The sequence below is a fragment of the Oryctolagus cuniculus genome, chromosome 7, assembly GCF_051225735.1.
Source record: "Oryctolagus cuniculus isolate XC-2025 breed Fujian yellow rabbit chromosome 7, ASM5122573v1, whole genome shotgun sequence".
In the NCBI taxonomy this organism is placed as follows: domain Eukaryota; kingdom Metazoa; phylum Chordata; class Mammalia; order Lagomorpha; family Leporidae; genus Oryctolagus; species Oryctolagus cuniculus.
In genome coordinates, this window is record NC_142873.1 from 149,530,864 (window position 1) to 149,551,014 (window position 20,151).

General features: G+C 57.0%; 1 protein-coding gene across 1 annotated transcript; it reads right to left on the bottom strand.

Moving 5' to 3' along the window:
* Nucleotides 1-12,710: 12,710 nt before the first annotated feature.
* Nucleotides 12,711-19,332, bottom strand: LOC100348247 (chymotrypsin-like elastase family member 3B). Its single transcript, XM_089299211.1, has 8 exons — nucleotides 19,192-19,332; nucleotides 17,052-17,124; nucleotides 16,388-16,495; nucleotides 16,127-16,261; nucleotides 14,710-14,846; nucleotides 14,334-14,476; nucleotides 13,790-13,942; nucleotides 12,711-12,798 (listed from the first exon to the last, which is right to left on the bottom strand). Exons 1-8 carry the CDS (start codon nucleotides 19,229-19,231, stop codon nucleotides 12,781-12,783), a joined length of 807 nt encoding a protein of 268 aa, XP_089155337.1. The 5' UTR covers nucleotides 19,232-19,332; the 3' UTR covers nucleotides 12,711-12,780.
* Nucleotides 19,333-20,151: the final 819 nt, after the last annotated feature.

The window sequence follows — 20,151 nt, forward strand, 5'->3', positions numbered from 1 at the left end:
AGACAGACAGACCTTCCATCTGCTGGTTCATTCCCCAACTAAACCCCAACAGCCAGAGCTGGATCAGGCCCTCCATACTGGTTTCCCACATGGACATCAGGAGTCCAAGTACTGGGGCCACCCTCCACTGCTGCCCCAGGACATCGGCAGGGGCTGGAAGGGAAGTGAAACAGCCTGGCCTTGAACCTGCAGGGTGGGTTGGGGTGCTGGCGTCATGAGCGGAAGCTTAATCCATTGCAATTGGCCCAGGAACAGCGGAAGTCAAGTCCCTACGGATGAACTCCCTCCCCTTCCCTGGAGATAAGGAGCAGGCCAGGGAAGGTCAAGGTGTTGGGTCTGTTGCGGCCTCAGCCTGAAGCAAAGCAAACTGCTTCTGGAAGGGAGGTCAAGGTTCAGGCGGGGGATTTGCATCACCCTGCGGATGCTCCTGGGGAAGCAGAGGACAGCTGGGGAGCTCGGGCCCCTGCCACCCCCATGGGAGATGGAGACAGAGCTCCAGGCTCCTGGCTTCGACCAAGCCCAGCCCTGGCTCACGCAGTCATGTAGGAAGTAAACCAGCTGATGGAAAATTGCTCTCTTTGGGGCTTTGCCTCACAAACAAGTAAGACTTAAAAACACACAAACAAAAACCTAAAGATGGGGGGTTAGCAGCCAGGTCTGAGCAGGAGCAGGGTGTGTGGGGGAGCTGGGGGACCTAATTCTTGGGGAGGGAGCGGGTTCCGTAATGTTTAGCCCCTACTGGGTGGGAAGCTCCAGGGAGGCCCAAACGTTCATTCACGGTCAAATTCCCAGGGTCTAGAAGGAGCACAGAGCAGAGGGTTGACAACAACATTTATTAAAAAGGCAATGAATGAATGAGTGAATGAGTGAATGATGAAGCTGCAGGACCTGACGTCCTTGTCCTCCACCCTGGAGGTGCGGTCGGCCTTGGCGCCCACACTGCCGCTCTGGAGGCCCCGTGTGTCCCCGACAGGCTCAGCGGCAGTGGCACTGCCTGTGGTGGGGCCTGGACAGAGCACTGGGGGCATCTCAGATTCTCAGGTGCAGGCTCTCAGAGGCTTTAAGGAGCCAGCATTCACTGGGGGTCACACATGGTGGTCTCACGGCCAGGACTCTCTGATGCCCCAGGGGCCTCCAGCGCCCCTGCTACCGGCCCCTTCCCCAGGCGGTGCAGCCCAGCCTCAGGGAGGGGAGGAGACCCAGGGGTGTGAGGGTGCCCTGGGTGTGGCAGGAGGATGCCCCAGAAGGGACCCAGGGCTGGGCTGTGTGCAGACCACTCTTGTTCCCAGGAAAACAGCGCTTCAGTGGGCTCCTGAGTGGGGCGTTGGGCAATGGCCCCGGGGGAAGGGGACAAGTGCCTTTCTGCCCAGGCCCTGGGGCCGGGGCTGCGCTGGCTGGGGTGGGAGAAGCCCTCCAGCCCACTGTGCGGTGTGGTGGGTGGTGGCTGCGGGAGTCCCACCTTAATCACCTTATTTTACAGCCGTCAGGACCAAGACACTTGCAACAAACATTGGTTGAACACTGACCCAACCCTGGGCACTCTCCTAGTCCCCTGAGCCCCCGGGGGCTCACATCTCGGGGTGGGGGAGGGGCGCAGGCACAGTGCAGAGGGCACGCATTCCCCACCTGCCTGTCCCTCCCCACCCCCGCTCCCCGCCGCTGCTCGAGTCCCTCCTGGCTGACAGGAGGACACCGTGGACAATCTTGGTTCTGTCAGTGGCAGGTGCCAGCCAGAGACTCAGGACAGGAAGGGGGTGCAGTCAGGGCCCCTGTTCCCCGGCTGCCTCCCCCCAGGCCCCAGGTGTGCAGCAGGTGCATCCCTCCCCCACAGGCCCTCACTGCCACCCAGCGCCCTTCCCCTGGGCTCCCGTGACTGCTCCCTCTGAGGTCCCTCCAGGCCGAGGGGCAGCCCCAGCTCTGCTGCTGCTGGACCCAGAGGTCACCACCCTTTGTGAGTTCTCCAGCTGTGTCCCCATTTTATCAGATATTCCTCAGTCACCTCCGCGCTGACATCTGTTCCCTCCAGGCCCTGACTGATGACGCAGGTGTGGCTGAGGTCGCAGACACCCAATCACAGTGCATCCATAGAGAGAAGCTTGTTCCCCTTCAACCCCAACCCCACGGTGGCCTGTGAATGCAATTCCAAACCCAACTGGAAACCCAGGTGAACGCAATGCTAAGAAGCCGCCTCCCAGGAAGGACGGAGAGGACAGAGACGGGCAGACGCCAGTAGCCGGAGTCCAAGAGCTGCCGCCAGCGGAAGCGAGGCCAGCCCCGGCCTTTCTGGTGAGGACCAGAGGGAGGTGTAGACAGAGAATTGCCCTGGTCATCCTCCCCCGCCCTCCCATCTCACCCACACCTGCTGTTCCAGGTACCTGCAAATCCAACCTGCTCCTGCCCAACCGTAACACAGTGAGGGGCACACCTAGGGCTGGGGCTTCTGGGGGTGGGGCAGAGACCCCTGCAGGGCAGGCGCCCCAGGCCCACAGGGAGACCTGGAAGGGTTTCCAACAAGAGAACAACAGATTCAACTTGGGTTTTCCTAGCGGCTCTCTGGCTGCTCAGTGGAGAAGAGGCTGAAGAGGAGTGAGAACCCCCCGGAGCAGCCCAGGTGGGGTGGTGGGGTTCTGCAGAGACGAGCCGGGCGCTCAGACAGGGCAGTGAGCAACTGGTGGGCTGCGATGTGGGAGGGGTGGCAGACAAAGCCTGGGACTGACAGAGGCGCTGAGTAGGATACGACCAACTCATGTCCTGGATACACAGCCACTCAGCAGGGCTGGCCCAGAGCGGGCGTCCATGCCCGCGTGCACACATGCACACTCACACACACTCGGCAGTGTTGTGTCCACCACAGCTCAGCCACACTTGGCCACCCACCTGCCCTTCCCACGGAATCCATCCTTAGAGAGCGCTATATTCTTAGAAAGCTTTCGGCCACAAGGAACAGATGGCCCCAATCAACAGCCCTGAACGCTAGGGGCTCTCGATGAGCTGGAAGGTTGGCAGCCCCTGGTGGGCTAGTTCCGCTGCACCGCGCCGCCGCTGCAGACCCAGGCTCCCGCCTTCTTTGTGTTCCGTTGGCCTCGGTGAGCTGCCTCTCTTCTTGCATCCTCCACTGTCCAAGGAGCAGAGGGCGGCAGGAGTCAAGTGCAGGCAGTCTGTCTGAAAGGTGACCCTGAGAAACGAGACTGGGACTAGTGAAGCGAGACTGGGAAGGAAAAGCTGTCGAGACGAGGGCCCCGTCCTGCCAGGGCACTCTGGGAGCTGCAGAGCTACCCTGTCCAAGTGGGAGTAGGCTGCTGCTCACCTTCCCGCACCTCCAGCTGGGTACACCTGCTGGGTCCAGGCGAGGCTTATGCTTTGCTCCTGTCCCCAAGCCCAGAGCACCACGCACAAGCACACACCTAGAATCCGCACCCTTGCACAGACTCCTCACACCTGGAACCCAGGGGCACACACAAACAGGATGCAGGACCACGTTACGGGGCACGTGACTCCCCCACTGCCAAAAACAAAACCTCTCTACTTGCTTCTTACTCCAGCCTGTGACCAGGGCCTGGAAAATGCCCGGACATTAACGTTTCTGACAATACCCCAACCTAGAGGCCCCCACATGGAATTTCCAGCCTACATTGTAGAGCAGGAGCCACGGGGACAGCCCCGGGGGGAACCCTTCCTGCAGTGGTACCAGTACGCTCCAGCCCAAAGTGTCATGTCCCAAATGACCAGCAGGGGGCGGGCGAGGGCCATGGATCTCACTGCAGGCTCTCTCTGAAGGGGAAGATAAGCATCAGGAGCGTCCCCTAGGGGTCCAAGAAGGGTACTGACACACTCAGCACCAGTTCTAGGGGGAGGCTGTGCCGCAGGAGGAGCCAATTACGAGGACCTCTGACAGTTTCCGAAATCAGAAGGCACGCTGGGGCAGAGAGAAGAAGACAGACTCAGAACTGTTAGGCTACGAATGTTCGTATCCAAAGGTCCTTCAGAAAGTTCATGGGAAAGTTCACATCTTGGCATAAAAACTGAAATCCAGGTATAGCTCTTGCATAATACACATTCTCGGGGAACTCCCGGAGAGCCCGCGTTTGTGGAATGATTGTTCTGTTCTTGCCTCTGACTTATCTAGAACCAGGGACAAGCTGTAAGGACAGTGACCTTCACCTCCACGTAAGACGTGCAGGGGCTGGCGGGGGGGCGGGATCGATCTAAAAGATAAGATGTGAGTTCTCCGGGTGGAGTGAGGGCAGCTGGCGCAGTATGTGTGCAAAATTCTATGCTAAATTATCAGACACAAAGCCTGCACAGATCACTATCACAAGCTCCCTCCCTCCCCAGTTTTGGTCCATGTGAACACAGATTAAGACAAACTCTCATAGCAGTCACATAAAGCTACCTGAAAGTCTCTGGATCAGAAACAGAACGGGTAATGACGTGAGCTGCAGAGTAGCAGAATCTTGGCTTTGAAATGACTGCGAGCTTTTCAGAAGACCTGACAAGAGTCAAATACTCACACTGGTGTCACCGACCCAAGAACAGAGGAAACTGGACACTGTGGCTCCATCTCACAGGCTTCCCCTGCAGCCAGGGACAGTCACTTCTGTCCTCATGCTGGCCTGCTTCCCCCCCAAAACCTGTGCCTGATTTTAAGTGGAGATGGAACTACTGCCCACAGATACCCCAAAGATGCCTCTCGTATACATCATGGGCAGTCCCACCCCTAGGAGGGTCCAAATGAGCATAGCTGGACCACCGTTCTCCAGTGGAGTTTAGGCCACAGCAGGAATAAATCAAATCCACGCCTCTCCTGGAGTCTCCACCACTCACCTGCCTCAGAAACCTAAAGGAAACTTTTCCCATTTTTGTACCCACAGCAAACATTTGGCCACACCAACAGCTACGAGCTGTATGGAGATTACTGACTCACCAAACACTAGTGTCTCCCAGTTCGTGTTTTGCAAAAACTTAATAGGTATTTCATGGTGGGGACTTGGGGCGGGGCAGAACTCCATCAAAGATTAATCAGACTCTCTGATGACTTAATTTCTCTAAGTGTTTAACAAGACTTCTACACATTATGAACTTACAAGATGGGGACATAATTTATTTGACACTCAAGCCCGTGGACATATCTTTCAAATACTCTGAAACACACAAAACACGGGCATCATTCTGAAAACTACAGTTATCCCCTGCACTACCTTTCATGGTTTATGAGCTACGCAAATGCTCTGCGTATTTGGCCCTATGAGGAGCAAAGCAAAAACGTCACATGAGCTACCATAATTCAAACACGGCTAACTTATATTCTTGGAATACTATCTGTATGGTTTCTGAAACAAATGAGGAGTTCAGAAAGTAAGTGTGTAACTCAGCACTGAACTGACATTTATAGCAATGATTTTTTCCAAGCTATCTGATAAATGAAAGCTTGTATTTTAAAACTAATGATGTCATTAAAATCATGATGCTGAGGCTGGCGCTGTGGTGTAGTGGGTTAAAGCCCTGGCCTGCAGTGCCGGCATCCTATATGGGCGCCAGATCGAGTCCTGGCTGTTTCACTTCTCATCCAGCTCTCTGCTGTGGCCTGGGACAGCAGTAGAAGGTCAAGTCTTTGGACCCCTGCACCCCCGTGGGAGACCCGGAAGAAGCTCCTGGCTCCTGGCTTTGGATAGGCGCAGTTCCGGCCATTGCGGCCAATTGGGAAGTGAACCAGTGGATGGAAGACCTCTCTCTCTCTCTCTCTCTCTCTCTCTTTCTCTCTCTGCCTCTCCTCTCTCTGTGTAACTCTGCCTCTCAAATAAAATCTTCAAAAACATTGTTATGTTCATCTTAAATCCCACAATAAAAATGTGGTCAGCCCGGAAATGAGTAAGTGATGTGGGTGTTAAATTCCATTTTAAAAGAGATGTGAATCGGAGCCCCTCTCAGAACAGTTGGCGAAACAAATTCTAGCGGCTAAGAGGGGCTGTGGTGTAAGGACCCTGAAGCCAGGAACCACGACGACCCTTTCAGAAGTGTCACCCGTCATCCGTCTGCTTCCCGCAGCTCTGCATCTGCTCCAGCCGCACTGAAAGCCAACCAGAAGCGCTACAGACGTTCCCACGCTGCCCACAGCGGCCGGCTGCAGCCCGGACCTCGCTCCTCTCCCACGGAACCAGCCACCTCTTCCGAAGTCCGGACGGAACACTGCCCCGCACAGTCCTCCCTCGCCCACCCACCCCCTCCCCTTCACTCACCCCCCCTCCCTCCCCTTCGCCCACCCCACCCCCTCTCCCTCACCCACCCCCTCCCTCCCTTTCATTCCCCTCCCCTTCGCTCACCCCCACGCCCTCCCCCCCCTCCCCTTCGCCCACCCCCCCTTCAGGCAGCTCTTCCAATTCCAGGGGTGGTATTGGTGCCGGTGCCGGTGCCGGTGCCGGTCTTCCAACCAAAAGGATGGCGTGGGGGAGCGAGGGAAGGTGGGGGGGGGTGACTGCTGACATTCTGTAGCACCAGAGCATGACCGTGGCTGACAGTGTTTAACTGAGTACTTCAGATTAGCTGAGAGGATTTTCAGTGTTCCCCACAAAGAGGTGTATCTGAGGAAACAGGTACGCCAACCCCCCATGTGATCCTTATACACCACATACATGTACTGCAATGCCATCCCGTACTCCCTAAATCTGTGCTATCAGTGGGCATCAATTAAAATTCCATATAGTGGCGGCCCTCGGCAGAGCAGTCAGGGTGCTGCGTCAGACACCCAGATCCCTGCACGGATCGCCCAGTGCCCGAACGTCAGTGCAGGCTCTCCTTCAATGCCAGCCTCTTGCTGAGGTGCACCCTGGGAGGCAGCAGGTGGCGGCTCAGTACTCCGATCTCTATCACTCACGCTGGAGACCCAGGCAGCTTCCAGCTCCTGGCTCCCACCTGGCAGAGTCCTGGCTGTTGCAGGCATTTGGGAAATGAACCAGGAGATGGAAGATTCCGGTCTATGTCTCTGCCCCGACCTGCCTCTTTCAAATAGAATGAAAATATATACAAAATTAAAAAAGAAGCATGAGGCAGGTGTTTAGACTAGCGCTTAGGATACTCTGGGATGCCCAAGCCCATATCTGCGAGCCTGGAGTCAAGTCCCGGCTCAGCTCCTGTTCCAGTGTCCTGCTGATGTGAGCCCCAGGAGGCAGCAGGCTCTGGGTTAAGCCGCTGTATCCCTGGCATCCACGTGAGAAACCCCAGGGCCGTTCGTGGCTCCTGGCTTCAGCATGGCCAAGCCTCAGCAGTTGCAGGCATTTGGGAAGTGAACCAGCAGGTGAGAGATTCCTCTGTCAACCTCTTCCCCTCTTTCCATGTTTAATGTACACATGTGTGTGTGCATATATATATATATATCTGTATATACATTTAGTAACGACTGGTTTACTATCCAGCAGCAGATGGCCTCTGAGCGCCACGTAGCAGGTCGGACACAGGTGTGCCTGACACAGCGCCCCCCCCGCTCCCCTGGCATCTGGGGTTGCAGCAGCTCTGCCAGCCCAGAGCACCTCTCCGTCGCCCACGGGTGCCACACACGCACTTTTCCACGGATGTCTTGGGAAGCCTCACTCTCGAGCACGTAGTGTGTAGGGCTGGAGCTGCTGAGCCACTCCTGCACCAAAGAGCTCGGGAAAAACCAAACACATCACAGAAATAAATTCAATGTAGTCTTTGAAAAACAGCATTTTTTTTTTTAGGATGGCAGCTAAAAAGGACTCCATTTTTGTTAGTAACGTTTTTGCCTTAAGACTGGAGATAGCCGGCGCCACGGCTCAATAGGCTAATCCTCCGCCTTGCGGCGCCGGCACACCGGGTTCTAGTCCCGGTCAGGGCGCTGGATTCTGCCCCGGTTGCCCCTCTTCCAGGCCAGCTCTCTGCTGTGGCCAGGGAGTGCAGTGGAGGATGGCCCAAGTGCTTGGGCCCTGCACCTCATGGGAGACCAGGATAAGTACCTGGCTCCTGCCATCGGATCAGCGCGGTGCGCCGGCTGCAGCGCGCCAGCCGCGGCGGCCATTGGAGGGTGAACCAATGGCAAAGGAAGACCTTTCTCTCTGTCTCTCTCTCTCACTGTCCACTCTGCCTTCAAAAAAAAAAAAAAAAAAAAAAAGACTGGAGAGTACCTGCCGCCCCTGCGTTTGATGTGTGTTCTCAGAACCAGTCTGACTCAGCCCGATCACATGTTCAGACCGCTCCTCTTCATAGAAATCAGTTTTCAATAGAAAAATTTAAATGCAAATGTATAATTCATAGGCTGAATTAGAATTTAAGATGATTTCATTACTACTAAATGGGCAATGGCACTTTCGTAACTCTAAACAGTAGATTTGCTCTGTGTGCAGACATGGGCAACCCCTCACAACAGGCAAGGAAGCTCAACTCCTTGAAACACAAGTAAGTTTCAGATTCGGTTTCAGACTGCCATCCCTGGAGCAGGCTGTGTGACATGGTAGTCAGGCATTGCCCTGGGCCCTCCGAGTCCCGCATGGGAGTGCAGGTTGTGTCCGTGCTGCATGGCTTCCAGTCCAGCTTCCTGCTAGTGTTCCTGGGAGGCCGCAGACGATGGCTCCAGTGCTTGGGCCCCGCTACCCACGTGGGAGACTCCTCGCTTCTGTGGTCATCTGGGGAGTGACCAGTGGACAGGGGAGCTCTCCTGGGAGTGACCAGTGTACGGGGGAGCTCTCCTGGGGGTGATCCAGTGGATGGGGGAGCTCTCCCGGGAGTGACCAGTGGACGGGGGAGCTCTCCTGGGAGTGACCAGTGGCCCAACCATGCCCCTCTTATCTCTGATTCTCTATTGCTTGGCCTTTCAAGAACATGAAAATAAACATACTTTTTTTTAAAAAAAAAGATGTGTTTTTTGGTAAAATTTTTAATAAATTCTTGAGATTGGTCTGGTGGAAGGATTATTTTTCACCATATTTACATTGTGTATGGTGGGCATTGGGGACAGAACCAGCATATTGGAAGATCTCTCTCTCTTGTTGACATTATGTGATTAAAATAAGAGCACCATGGGGCTGATACACACCGTTTTTCAAAGGGAATTGAAGGACTCACACGATGTTGTTTCAAAACCCAACTGTCGGGGCCAGTGTTGTGTGCCGGTGGGTCAGCCACACATGGGGCGCTGGCATCCCCTCTGTGTGTCAGTTTGTGTCCTGGCTGCTCCACTTCTAACCCAGTTCCCTGCTAATGTGCCTGGGCCCCTGCACCCAGGTAGGAAACCTGGATACAATTCCAGGATCCTGGCTTCCGTCTGCCTGAGCCCTGGCCATTGAGGCCATTTGGGGAGTAAACCAGTGGATCTTTCTCTCTGCATCTTGCCCTCTCTCTGTAACTCTTTCAAACACATGAATAAATATATAAAAAAATAAATTTGACAATTGTTATGCACTGTTTGGAAAGCAAATGAAAAACCTTTCTGGCCGTGACATTAGTTGAAAATCTACTTATTGGTTATATGTTATTGAAAAGATTTCAATTGTTGAGACTTGAAGATTTAAATAAAATAAAATTGAATTGCTGATCAAACTGGGGGTGGCTTTTGCCAAGATTTCCTGACCCTCAGCTGCCCTTCTGTGGTGAGAAGGGGTCACAGCAGTTCCTGGCTCCCTGCTGGGGTTGGGGGCAGGACCCCTGCCTGGGGGCCCACTGCCTGCCCACCGCATCTCACCACCCTTCAACCTGAAACTACTTTTAGAAAATTCTCCTGGGCCCTCCACTGACCCTCAGCAGGAAGTAGACACAACCTCTACAACCCTGCTGTGCCATGGCCACCCAGCGGCTTGCTTGTCACCAGTCCCGTGTGTCTGCCTGGGTCAGAGGACAATGTCGGTGTAGTTCCAGGCTCCTGCCACCCTCCCCACGATGCCCAGGGCTCTGTCCCTGCTGCGTCTGTTCCTGCCCTGCCCTCACGCTGGACCCACCCGACCAGCCCTGGGGTTTTTTGGAGTTGGGGGTGATGGCTGGAAGAGGGATTTGTAGGGGGCCATTGAGATGCTGGGAGAGACTATAGGAGAACAGGGGGCGATCTGTCAGATGCGGGGGTAGTGAGTGAGAAAAGAGAAAATGGGGTTTGTTCGCAGTCCCCTTGGAGAGCGATGTGGCCACTGGTGCAGGTGAGAGGGAGCCGTCACACTTCTCGGACTGTTCCCTAGAGGGGCTCTCGCACAGGTGCACTGGACGCGCGTCCAAGGACACGGTGGAAGCACTGTCTAACCACAGGAGATGAGCCCTGCTCTCAGGGGGAGGAGAGAGAACTGGTAGTGTCCTACAAGGGGCACAAACCTGCAGCCATGGGCCAGGGACAGGGAGAGACCCCGGATGCCTAAGAGACAGGGAAGACGCAGGTTGCGGGACAACCCACTCCGCGTGAAGCCAGGCTCGGTTTTTCAAACTAGAACAGCCCAGTGTTTCGTTAGTGGGTGTTTGCACATGTGGTCAACAGGCAGCGGTGTGGAGGGGAAGGACCAACTCCAAACCCGTCCCACCCATGAGGCTAGCGTAGGTCCACGCCACCGTGGCACACCGCTCCTAATGTCTCCACGGTGGTAACAGCGGAGTCTGTGTCCTGTGTCTTGGCTGGGCTGCTCTGCTCTCCTCACTGGGGCCAGCCTGCTCAGCAGCCGGCAGATGCCACGGCAGAGAGAACGAGGGCTTGCAGACTGGCCTGTCTCTCCAAGCCAACTCCACACCCATGTGTAGGGGGCGGGCAGGAGCTAGCCAATAGACGCCTACAAGTAGAAGTGCAGTCCTGTCCCCTGTGGTGAGGCCCCCTGGAAAGAGCACACGGAGACTCCACTGTAACTGTTATTGTCAAATATGAAACCTTGGGCCGGCACCGTGGCTCACTTGGTTAATCCTCCACCTTGCGGCGCTGGCATCCCATATGGGAGCCGAGTCTAGTCCCAGTTGCTCCTCTTCCAGTCCAGCTCTCTGCTGTGGCCTAGGAAGGCAGTGGAGGATGGCCCAAGTGCTTGGGCCTTGCACCCGCATGGGAGACCAGGAGGAAGCACCTGGCTCCTGGCTTCGGATCGGCGCAGCACCAGCTGTAGCAGCCATTTGGGGGTTGAACCACCGGAAGGAAGACCTATCTCTCTGTCTCTCTCACTGTCTAACTCTGCCTGTCAAAAATAAATAAATAAATAAATAAATAAAATAAAAAATATGAAACCTCTACCCCAGTTTCTCCTCAGACGGAATAAATCTTTAGCCTTTTAAAAATATGAAACCAAAGTGTAAAATTTGCTAATTTTGAAGGGCAGATGCCTACCTAAGTATATGCTATAATTTTCCACGTTGTCTCTTTCAACAGAGTGATTTTCATTCCGATTTTTTATTAAGTTTACTTGTAAGGGCGAGAGACAGAGGAAAGCCCCTATCCACTGGTTCACTCCTCAAATACCCACAGCGGCTGGGGCTCGGCCGGGAGCCAGGGGTACAACCCAGGTCTCCCAGGCAGGCGGCAGAAACTCAATTTCTGCCCCAGTGTTGTCACTCCTAGGGTCTGCATTTGCAGGAAACTGGGGTCAGGAGCCAGAGCTGGCACTGAAACCCAGGTACTCAGGTGTAGACGCGGGTTTATTAATCACTAGACTAAACACCTGCTCTCCTGAAAGCTTGCTTTTTAAATTTTTATGCATTTATTTACTTATGAAAGGTAGAATGACAGGAAAAGACAAACACACGCACACACAGATCTTCGATCTGCTGGCTAAACCTCCAAACGCCTGCCACAGCTGGGCCAGGACGAAGCCAGGAGCCAGAAACTCCACCTGGGAGTTGCAGAGGTCCGAGTGCTTGGGCAGTCTTGCAGTGAGCGGGATTCAAAGCAGTGCAGCTGGGACAAGCTGGCACTCAGACATGGGATGCGGGTGGCGCACTCCCTGACTCGACCCACTGCACCAGAATCCGGCTCCAGCATTGCACTGTTTAAAGGAACAGTGGAACCCACTAATTCTGACAGTGACTGGGACGGGGCCGTGTGTGTTTCTTCCGCCCGCACAGCAGAGGGCGCTCTGGCCTCCATGAGCGCTGGCCAGGCCGGGCTGTGTGCAGCCCTGCCCGCGTCCCTGTTCCTGTGCGTGGCCCCACGCCCTGCAGCCCAGGGTCTCCCTGTCACCTCTCACCTCTGGACTCCCAGCCTGGAGCCTGCCATGGGGAGGCACCCGTCCGTGTTCGCTGGATGCCTCCACCATGCTCACTTCTCTCTAAACAATGAACCACTTCCGAGCCAGACCCACCTGCCCTCTCTCTCAGAGCCCCCTCTGAAGTAAGGAATGAATGATACTGAGTGAACAAATGACCACAGCCCTCCTCCTGCCAGTCAGTGGAGGCAGGAACACCTGATCCTTCCCACTGTCCCGTGAGCCTCCGAGAGAGGCTCAGCCACTGCAGGTGTCACTCACTGTGTTAGGTCTGCATGGAGATGCCGCTGCTCTCTGTGGGGCTCTACCCCAGGGTGACCTACTTGTCCCAGATTTCCTGGTTCTGCCTCAGTTTCCACACTGGAAGTCCAGGGCCTGAACCCCCAGCCCCAGGCACACCAAGAGGGTCAGTCTCCCCATCACACTCCTTCTTCTCCTAGGGCCGCGTGTTGTCCTGGTGCTCCCAGGAGAGGGGGCTCTGGTCTCGTCTGCAAATCAGCTCTCACCAGGACCTGGCCGGGGGGAAGTCACTGATGGACACAGATCCACTTGAGACTTGAGAGAGCTCTTTATTCTTTACACAGGACGTGGGGTCAGCACGGGTAGCCGGGCCTTGGTTCTAGTGGCTTGCAATGGTCTGGGAAAAGACAGAACAGTGGAGTGAGGGTCACAGGTTCTGGAGTCAGTGGAACTGGGGCAGCTCCCAGCCCCCACTCACTCTCCATGTGGCCCTGGGGGAGTCACTTGCCCTCTCCAATGGGAGTGGTGATCCCAGCACTCAGCCTGTAGGGTCCTGATTAAACCATAACCAAGGCCCCATCCCAGTCCTGGTGCTCATCTGCCCAGTCTATACGGTGCTCACTGCGGTCACCATGGACAACCCTGACCCTCTCTGACCAGCTGTCCCCAGATGACACTAAGGGGCTCAGCTTCCCCTGGCTCTCCCAGCCTTCACCATTATTTTTTTTTTTTTTTTTTGTGACAGGCAGAGTGGACAGTGAGAGAGAGAGAGAGAGAAAGGTCTTCCTTTGCCGTTGGTTCACCCTCCAATGGCCGCCGCTGCAGCCGGCGCACCGCGCTGATCCTGGCAGGAGCCAGGAGCCAGGTGCTTTTCCTGGTCTCCCATGGGGTGCAGGGCCCAAGCACCTGGGCCATCCTCCACTGCACTCCCTGGCCATAGCAGAGAGCTGGCCTGGAAGAGGGGCAACCGGGACAGAATCCGGCGCCCCAACCGGGACTAGAACCCGGTGTGCCGGCGCCGCAAGGTGGAGGATTAGCCTATTGAGCCACGGCGCCGGCTCGCCTTCACCATTATTGCTCACTTCCCGTCTCCCCCAGCAGGGGGCGCCGTGGCCCTCTGTGCTCTGTGACAAGTAAGGACCCGACCAGAGCACACCCCTGAGAAGCCCTCCTGAGTCAGGAGGTGCAAACTCCACCCAGAGCCTGCGGATTCCTGGGGCCACGCAGAGCAGAGGGCATCCCCCTGTCCTCTGCCATGTCCCCAAGGCCCCACCCCCTGCCCTCCCAGGACCCCTGCAGCCCCTCCCAGGATGTGCCCCTCCTCCCTGTGCCCCAGCCCTCTCAGGACATCCCCCACCCTGCAGCCCTCCTGGCTGCCCTGTCCTCACCTCCTCGATCCAGTCAATGAAGGCCGACACTCGGGTGAACACCGTGGGCTTCCTCTCAGTGTTGCAGCCGCGGGAGGAGGCGAAGCTGGTCACGCCGTGCACCTGCCAGGAGCCATCTGCCGCGGGGCAGTTGAGGGGTCCTCCAGAGTCACCCTGTGAATAACAAAGAAACTGTGGGGAGGGCGAACCTAGTTGGGAGGAAGCCCCGGGAGACGCCGGCTCCCACTGCCGGTGGCGCAGTCACTCATGGATGTGACGCTCATGCGTGCCTCTGACACAGGGGCTCAGGGTCCCTTCAGAACACAGTGTGGGTGACGTGGGAGGTCCTGGTACCAGTGCCCCCTGCTGTGCTGCTGGGGCCTCAGGAGGGATGGCGGCTGCCCCAGGTCAGGTGAGCCTGGAGCCGGGGTCATGGTCAGGGCTGTCTGCATGGTGCTGACTTCCCCCATGCCCTGCCTGGATGGAGACAGCCCCTCCACCTCCACGTGCCGGCTGTGGGGGTCCCATGGCCTCGCCCACCCGGGGCAGGTGAGAGCCTACTCACGTTGCAGGCAGAGACGTCGCCTCCGCCGGCGCACACCATGCTCCTCCTCACGAGTAAACCCCACCAGGTCAGCCGTGCGCAGTGTGCGTGGTCCACCACGGGCAGAGGCGCCTGCTGTAGCTTGTTCGGGAGTGACCCGCCGGCTGCAGCGATGGAGAGGGGGAGCTGGGGCGCTCCCGGCCTGGTGGGGTCTCTGCTCCCAGCAGTTCCCCCGCCCTCATACCCTGTGCACCTCTACATCCCAGGCCCCTGCACGACGCTCACTCGGACACACCGCGCTTGAGAGGCTGGCAAGGAGAAAGGACCAAAGCCCAGGCCTGGCGTGGCCATGTGTCCCCGGCCCCCAGGACCTGCTCCCTCGCCCCTCAGTACATACTGGAGGTGGTGCCCCAGCCGGTGACGTAGCATTCCGTCCCATGGGCCAGGATGTCCCCAGCAGGAGGGAGCTGGGCGGGCTGCACTTTGGCTGTCAGCTGTGCGCTGCGCGACAGCTTGATGAGGGTGATGTCATTGCTGTGGGGAGGGAGGAGTCACGCGAGCCTGGGCCTCCAGGTGCACCAGGTGCCACGCCAGTCCTCTGTCCGGGAGTTTCTCTCTGGGAGACCCCCACTGCTCCTCTGCACCCTGAGGTGCTTCCTGTCCCGTTCAACCCTGCCAGCCCTTGACCTTCCTGGTTGTCCTGTGTCCCCTGTGGCCCTCGCACTGCAGCTCCCTGGGGGGCTGTGACCGCAGTAGGAGGGCGGGCGTTTGGCACCATGCTTAGGGCTGCATCCCACACCCAGGCAGGGCATCACGGCCCATCCTGGCTCCTGCCCCCGTGCCTGCTGGGGTATTGAGTGACAGTGACGGGGTCAAGTGCCAGGGTCAGCCCCTGACTTGGGAGATCCAGACTGAGCTCTGGCCCCCTGGCTTTGGCTGGATGAAGGCTTTTGGGGAGGGAACCAGATGAGTGATCTCTCCCTCTCTCTTTCTTTAGTCAATAAAAACAGGTAAGTAAAAAAATGTTTGAAACAAACACAGAGTAGAGAGCTTGCTGAGGCTTTCTAAGGCCGTGTTCTGTCTGAGGCCCGAGGTCTGACGTTCTAACAGGGTCCCAGGGGATGCTGCTGCCGCTGCCCCTCAGACCACACCTTGGGCACCACGGCTCTGCTGCTGTCACCCGGGACATTTCGCCTGGGTCTCCCTGGTCTCCCTAAGGCCCCAGGAGCCCTGCCAGGACGGGCCGGGGTCTCCATCACGGTGGCCCCTCCCTCCTGCACTGTGGTTCCCAGGGTTCCACCCCCTCCTGTGCTCCTCTCTCAGAAAAGGCGGAGCCTCGCGGACACACAGGTGAGCACACAGTGAGGCTGAGCGGGGGGCCTCCCTGCCCGTCACCACCACCAGGAAGCCCTGCTGCAGGTCACCCTCTGACCAAGGGGAAACTGAGGCCCAGGCCACTCAGGGAGTGACTGCTGGGGCTGACTTCTCCGCCCCGTGCTCCTCCTTCATCCCCATGGCCGGGAACCCAGCTGTGCCGGATGGACCTCTGCTGACCACAGGAAACCTTGGACTTGGGGCAGGTGCCCGAGGGGTCCTGGGCTGCAGAGCCACGGAGCCCAGCAGCTGTGGGGGCTCTCCCTGGTGCTGCTGTCCCCTCTGCAGGGAGGGAGGTTGGTGCTGAGGGTCTCTGAGGCTCTGACAAGTGTGTGGGGGCTGGGCTCAGGCTGCTCACCCTCCCCGCTGTCCCTGGGAGTCCCCTGGGATTCATGGAGGGATGAGCACAGGAGCCCGGGCCCGGCTGGGGGCTCACTCACCCGCAGGGTGCACAGTAGGACTTCCATCGCGGGTGCACGAAGATGTCCCCAGCATTGATGGGGATCACCTGCTCAGGTCCCTCCGTGACTGCCCGGTCGTACTCGCCCAGCACCACCCGGTATGTCTGGGAGCTCCTGCCGGCAGACGAGAGGTCACTCGGGGCCTGACTTCAACCTCCGTAGCCTCCGGCTGGCCTGAGCTGCCCGGGTCTCACACGGGGACAGTGACCGGGGCAGGGATGGGGGCAGTAGAGGACTCACGAGATGCAGTGGCTGGCAGTGATAACCCAGTCAGGGCTGATGAGGGTCCCGCCACAGGTGTGGTACCAGGCCCCACTCACCTCGTACTGCAGGGAGACCTGGTGCCCAGAAAGAAACAGGTTGAGAGGTCCAGCCCACAGTGAGGTTGTGGTGTAGACTGTGCACTGCACAACTTGAGAGGGCGCCATTCACACAGAAAAGGACAGCCCCTTCTCAATCGGGCAGTGCACAACCTAGACCACTGTTCATGGCGCTGCACTACTTTTCCTATGGAATCACACGTGGTTACCCTGTCTCCCCATCCTAGGTCCTGTTGTGCAACTCACTGAATGCAAAAATGAGGCCCTCAAACTCTGCCTTCCTAAACACAGCACCTGAATTTCTAAATGCACCAGCCCCTTGAGTTCCGCCCTTCCATGTCCCCAGCGCCTGCTTCTCTTTGGCATTTTGTAGTTGGGACCGGAAAAACCTCCGTGGGAAGTGGGCAGTTCCAGGGCTCCTGGCCCTGGGCAGCTGCAGTGGGGACAGGAAGGGGGCCGTGGGGTCAAGGCCGGAGGCCTTGCGGTCAGAACCTGGCATCCAGCGCCCAGCGTGGGAATCAGAGCCGCTGGCACCGCTCTCACCGCGGCTCACTAGGCTAATCCTCCTAGCTGCCAGGGCCAGCTAGCTGTAGGGGACCGCGTCCTCACCGTTGACCACGCGGCTGGAGGGGGGGGAAGGTTGGCCAGAGCCCAAGGCTGGAGAGGAGAGAGAGGAGAGGAGGGGTGTCGCTCCCCCTCTTCGTGGAGGAACGACACAGGACCCTGCGCTGTTCTTTCATCTGCTCGGCCCTCCCCGGGTTTGCTGCTGGTTCTTCCCGGGTTGGCTGCCGACCCTTCCACCTCCGTGGAAGGGCGGTTCCCCCTGGCCACTTTCCCCACTTCCGCGGGGGAGCGGCACACCGCCGGCCGGCTCTCTCGGGGGCTGCACAGGTGTTCCCCTTAGATGTTCCTGGTGCATGTTGTCTCTCTCCTCCTTTATAGTCCTCTTCCACCAATCCCAACTCTGCTACCCACACGCCGAGTACGCTGCTCTCCTCCAATCAGGAGCAGGTCCTGCTGTTTATTGGTTGAACTGGAGGCAGCTGTGTAGAAGCTGTTTCTCCCTTCTCAGCGCCATATTGTGGGAGAGCAGATGCATAGAATAAGTCTTAATTCCAGTAACTTAGTCTAGTCCGGGTTGCTCCCCACAGAGGGGCATCAGTCACCCAGGGTCCCCAGCAGGAAAGGGGGGCAGGTCCCAGCCCTGGCTCTGCCACAAACGGGCTGTGTGAGCCGTGCAAGCCCCTTTCCCTCTCTGACCCTCGGTAGCCGCCTATGAACAGTGAGCACTGGGACTACCGCAGGGCTTCCCAGAGCCCCAGGAGTCCACAGACGGAGATGACAAAGCCACGTCCATCAGTGGGAGGACCAAGGAGGCAGATGCCTAAACAGTGCCTGACCCCAGCGAGCCCTCCTGGGCTGCGGGCTGCTGTCGCCGAGCGGAGGCTCGCAGTGGGCATGGGTGCCCCGTAGGACGCCGATACCCACACCCCACACTGAGGTCCCTGGGCTTGAGTTGAGGCTCCATTCCAGATTCCAACTTCCTGTTAATGTGCACCCCAGGAGGCTATGGGGATGGCCCAAGTTCCTGGGTCCCTCCATCCAATGGCTCCTGGCTGCTGGAGGCATTTGGGGATGGGATGGGAGGATGGGAGGCATCCGTATCAGTCGGTCCGTGTCTGTCTCTACCTTTTAAGGAAAAGATGTGAATAAAGGTTTTTGAAAGGAGAGGAGGCTTTGGAGTAAGACCGTTTGGACCCCTTGTTCTGGGATGAGCCATTGTACTTCTCTGAGGGTCAGTTTCCCCATGCGTAAAATTGAATAATAACAGAGCTGACATCACGAGCCGTCATGAGAATTACATGAGATCATATAAGGAAAAAAACATTGGCCGGCGCCGCGGCTCACTAGGCTAATCCTCCGCCTTGGCACCGGCACCCCGGGTTCTAGTCCCAGTCGGGGCACCAGATTCTGTCCCAGTTGCTCCTCTTCCAGTCCAGCTCTCTGCTGTGGCCCAAGTCCTCGGGCCCTGCACCCGCATGGGAGACCAGGAGAAGCACCTGGCTCCTGGCTTCAGATCAGTGCGGTGCGCTGGCCGCAGCGGCCATTACGGGGTGAACCAACAGAAAAGGAAGACCTTTCTCTCTCTTTCTCTCACTGTCCACTTTGCCTGTCAAAAAAAAAAATTAAAACAAAAACAAAAACAAAAACGTTGACATTCTGCCTGGTATACAGTAAGCACTGGGTAAATGTTGTTTGTTCCCATCACTGTCAGTCAGGGGAGGCTGCTCAGAGGAGGTGGCCCTGAGCTGCAAGGTAAAGTGCCAGAGAGGCCAGGACAAGGCTGGGCCACAGGCTACGGGAGCTGGGTGGGGGGAGTGTGAGTGGGGAACCGGAGTGTTCAGCAGGGAGTGGAAATCCCACCCCACGCGGGCTAAGTGCAGAGCCAGACTCCTCACCACTCAGCTGTGTCTGCTGCCCCACCATGGATGCCCTCCTTGTCCCTTGGTGCTGCTCCTGGCCCTTCTCCTGAGCTGGTCTCTCTCCTGCTTCCCTCCTCTCTGCTTCCCAGCACCAGCTGAAAACCAGCGCTGTCATGCCCCAGGGACGAGCTGAGACCCCTCCTATGGGGACAGGGGCTGGGACCCCGGCACCAGGGTGGGGAGCAGATCTCAGGGCTCCTGGCCCAGGCAGTGCAGGGCACAGACCGGGCTGCGTTCTTACCAAGGGCCACCAGCAGGAGGGCGCTCAGCAGCCGGAGCATTTCGTCTCGTCTTGACAGGTGCGGACACAGAGCCTGGGCTCTAATATAGGGCAGAGGTGGGCAGCAGGGGCTGGACTGGGCCCCAGGCCCGGCACAGGTGGTGGAACACCAGGCCTCACAGGGCCCAAGGCCACAGCCCCGCCCACTGCAGGATGGAAAGTTGGCGTCAGAACTCGCCACCTCCTTCAGGAAAGAACACGGGCACGGGAGCCATCAGCCCTGGATTCCCACCCTGCCCGGGCCGCCTCCAGGCCTTGAGCGCGTGCATTCACCTCTGAGTCTCAGGCTCCCCATGGCTGATGTGGGACGAATATTCATACTCATTGAGCATCATTTTGTTTAATTATTATTATATTATTATTATTATTAGCACTTATTTAGTTTCCTGCTGAAATAAGATGTTTTTAACTTTTTATTTGCTTAATTCTTTATTGAGTTGAGCATTTGCCTTTGAATAGAATACAAATTAAAAATGTCACCTCAAAAATAATAAAATATTAAAGTAAAAAAGAAAAAGCATAAATAGGTCATAAGTCTTGAGCAATGTGCCTATATATACATATGTGTGTATATATCTATACATATATATATAAATATATATATCCGTATCCACCTCTGTCCAGAGATCTTATTGAGCACCTGCTCCATGGAGCCCCAGGCACTGCTCCAGGGGCCACAGCTAAGCACAATACGTGGCCCCCACCCTCTCGGAGTTTCAGTCTAGTGGGGAGATAATGAAAAATCAACCAAGTCAACAAGGCTGTGTTCGGTCTGGGGTGACTGGTGGGGATGGGAGGGACTCTTGTTGGACTGAAGGGGCAGCAGCACTTGACTGAGTCCAAAAGTTAAAGATAAAAGTCAGCGGGGGTGGGGGGCAGGGTTCGCACAGTGGCTAAGACACCACTTGTGACACCTGCACC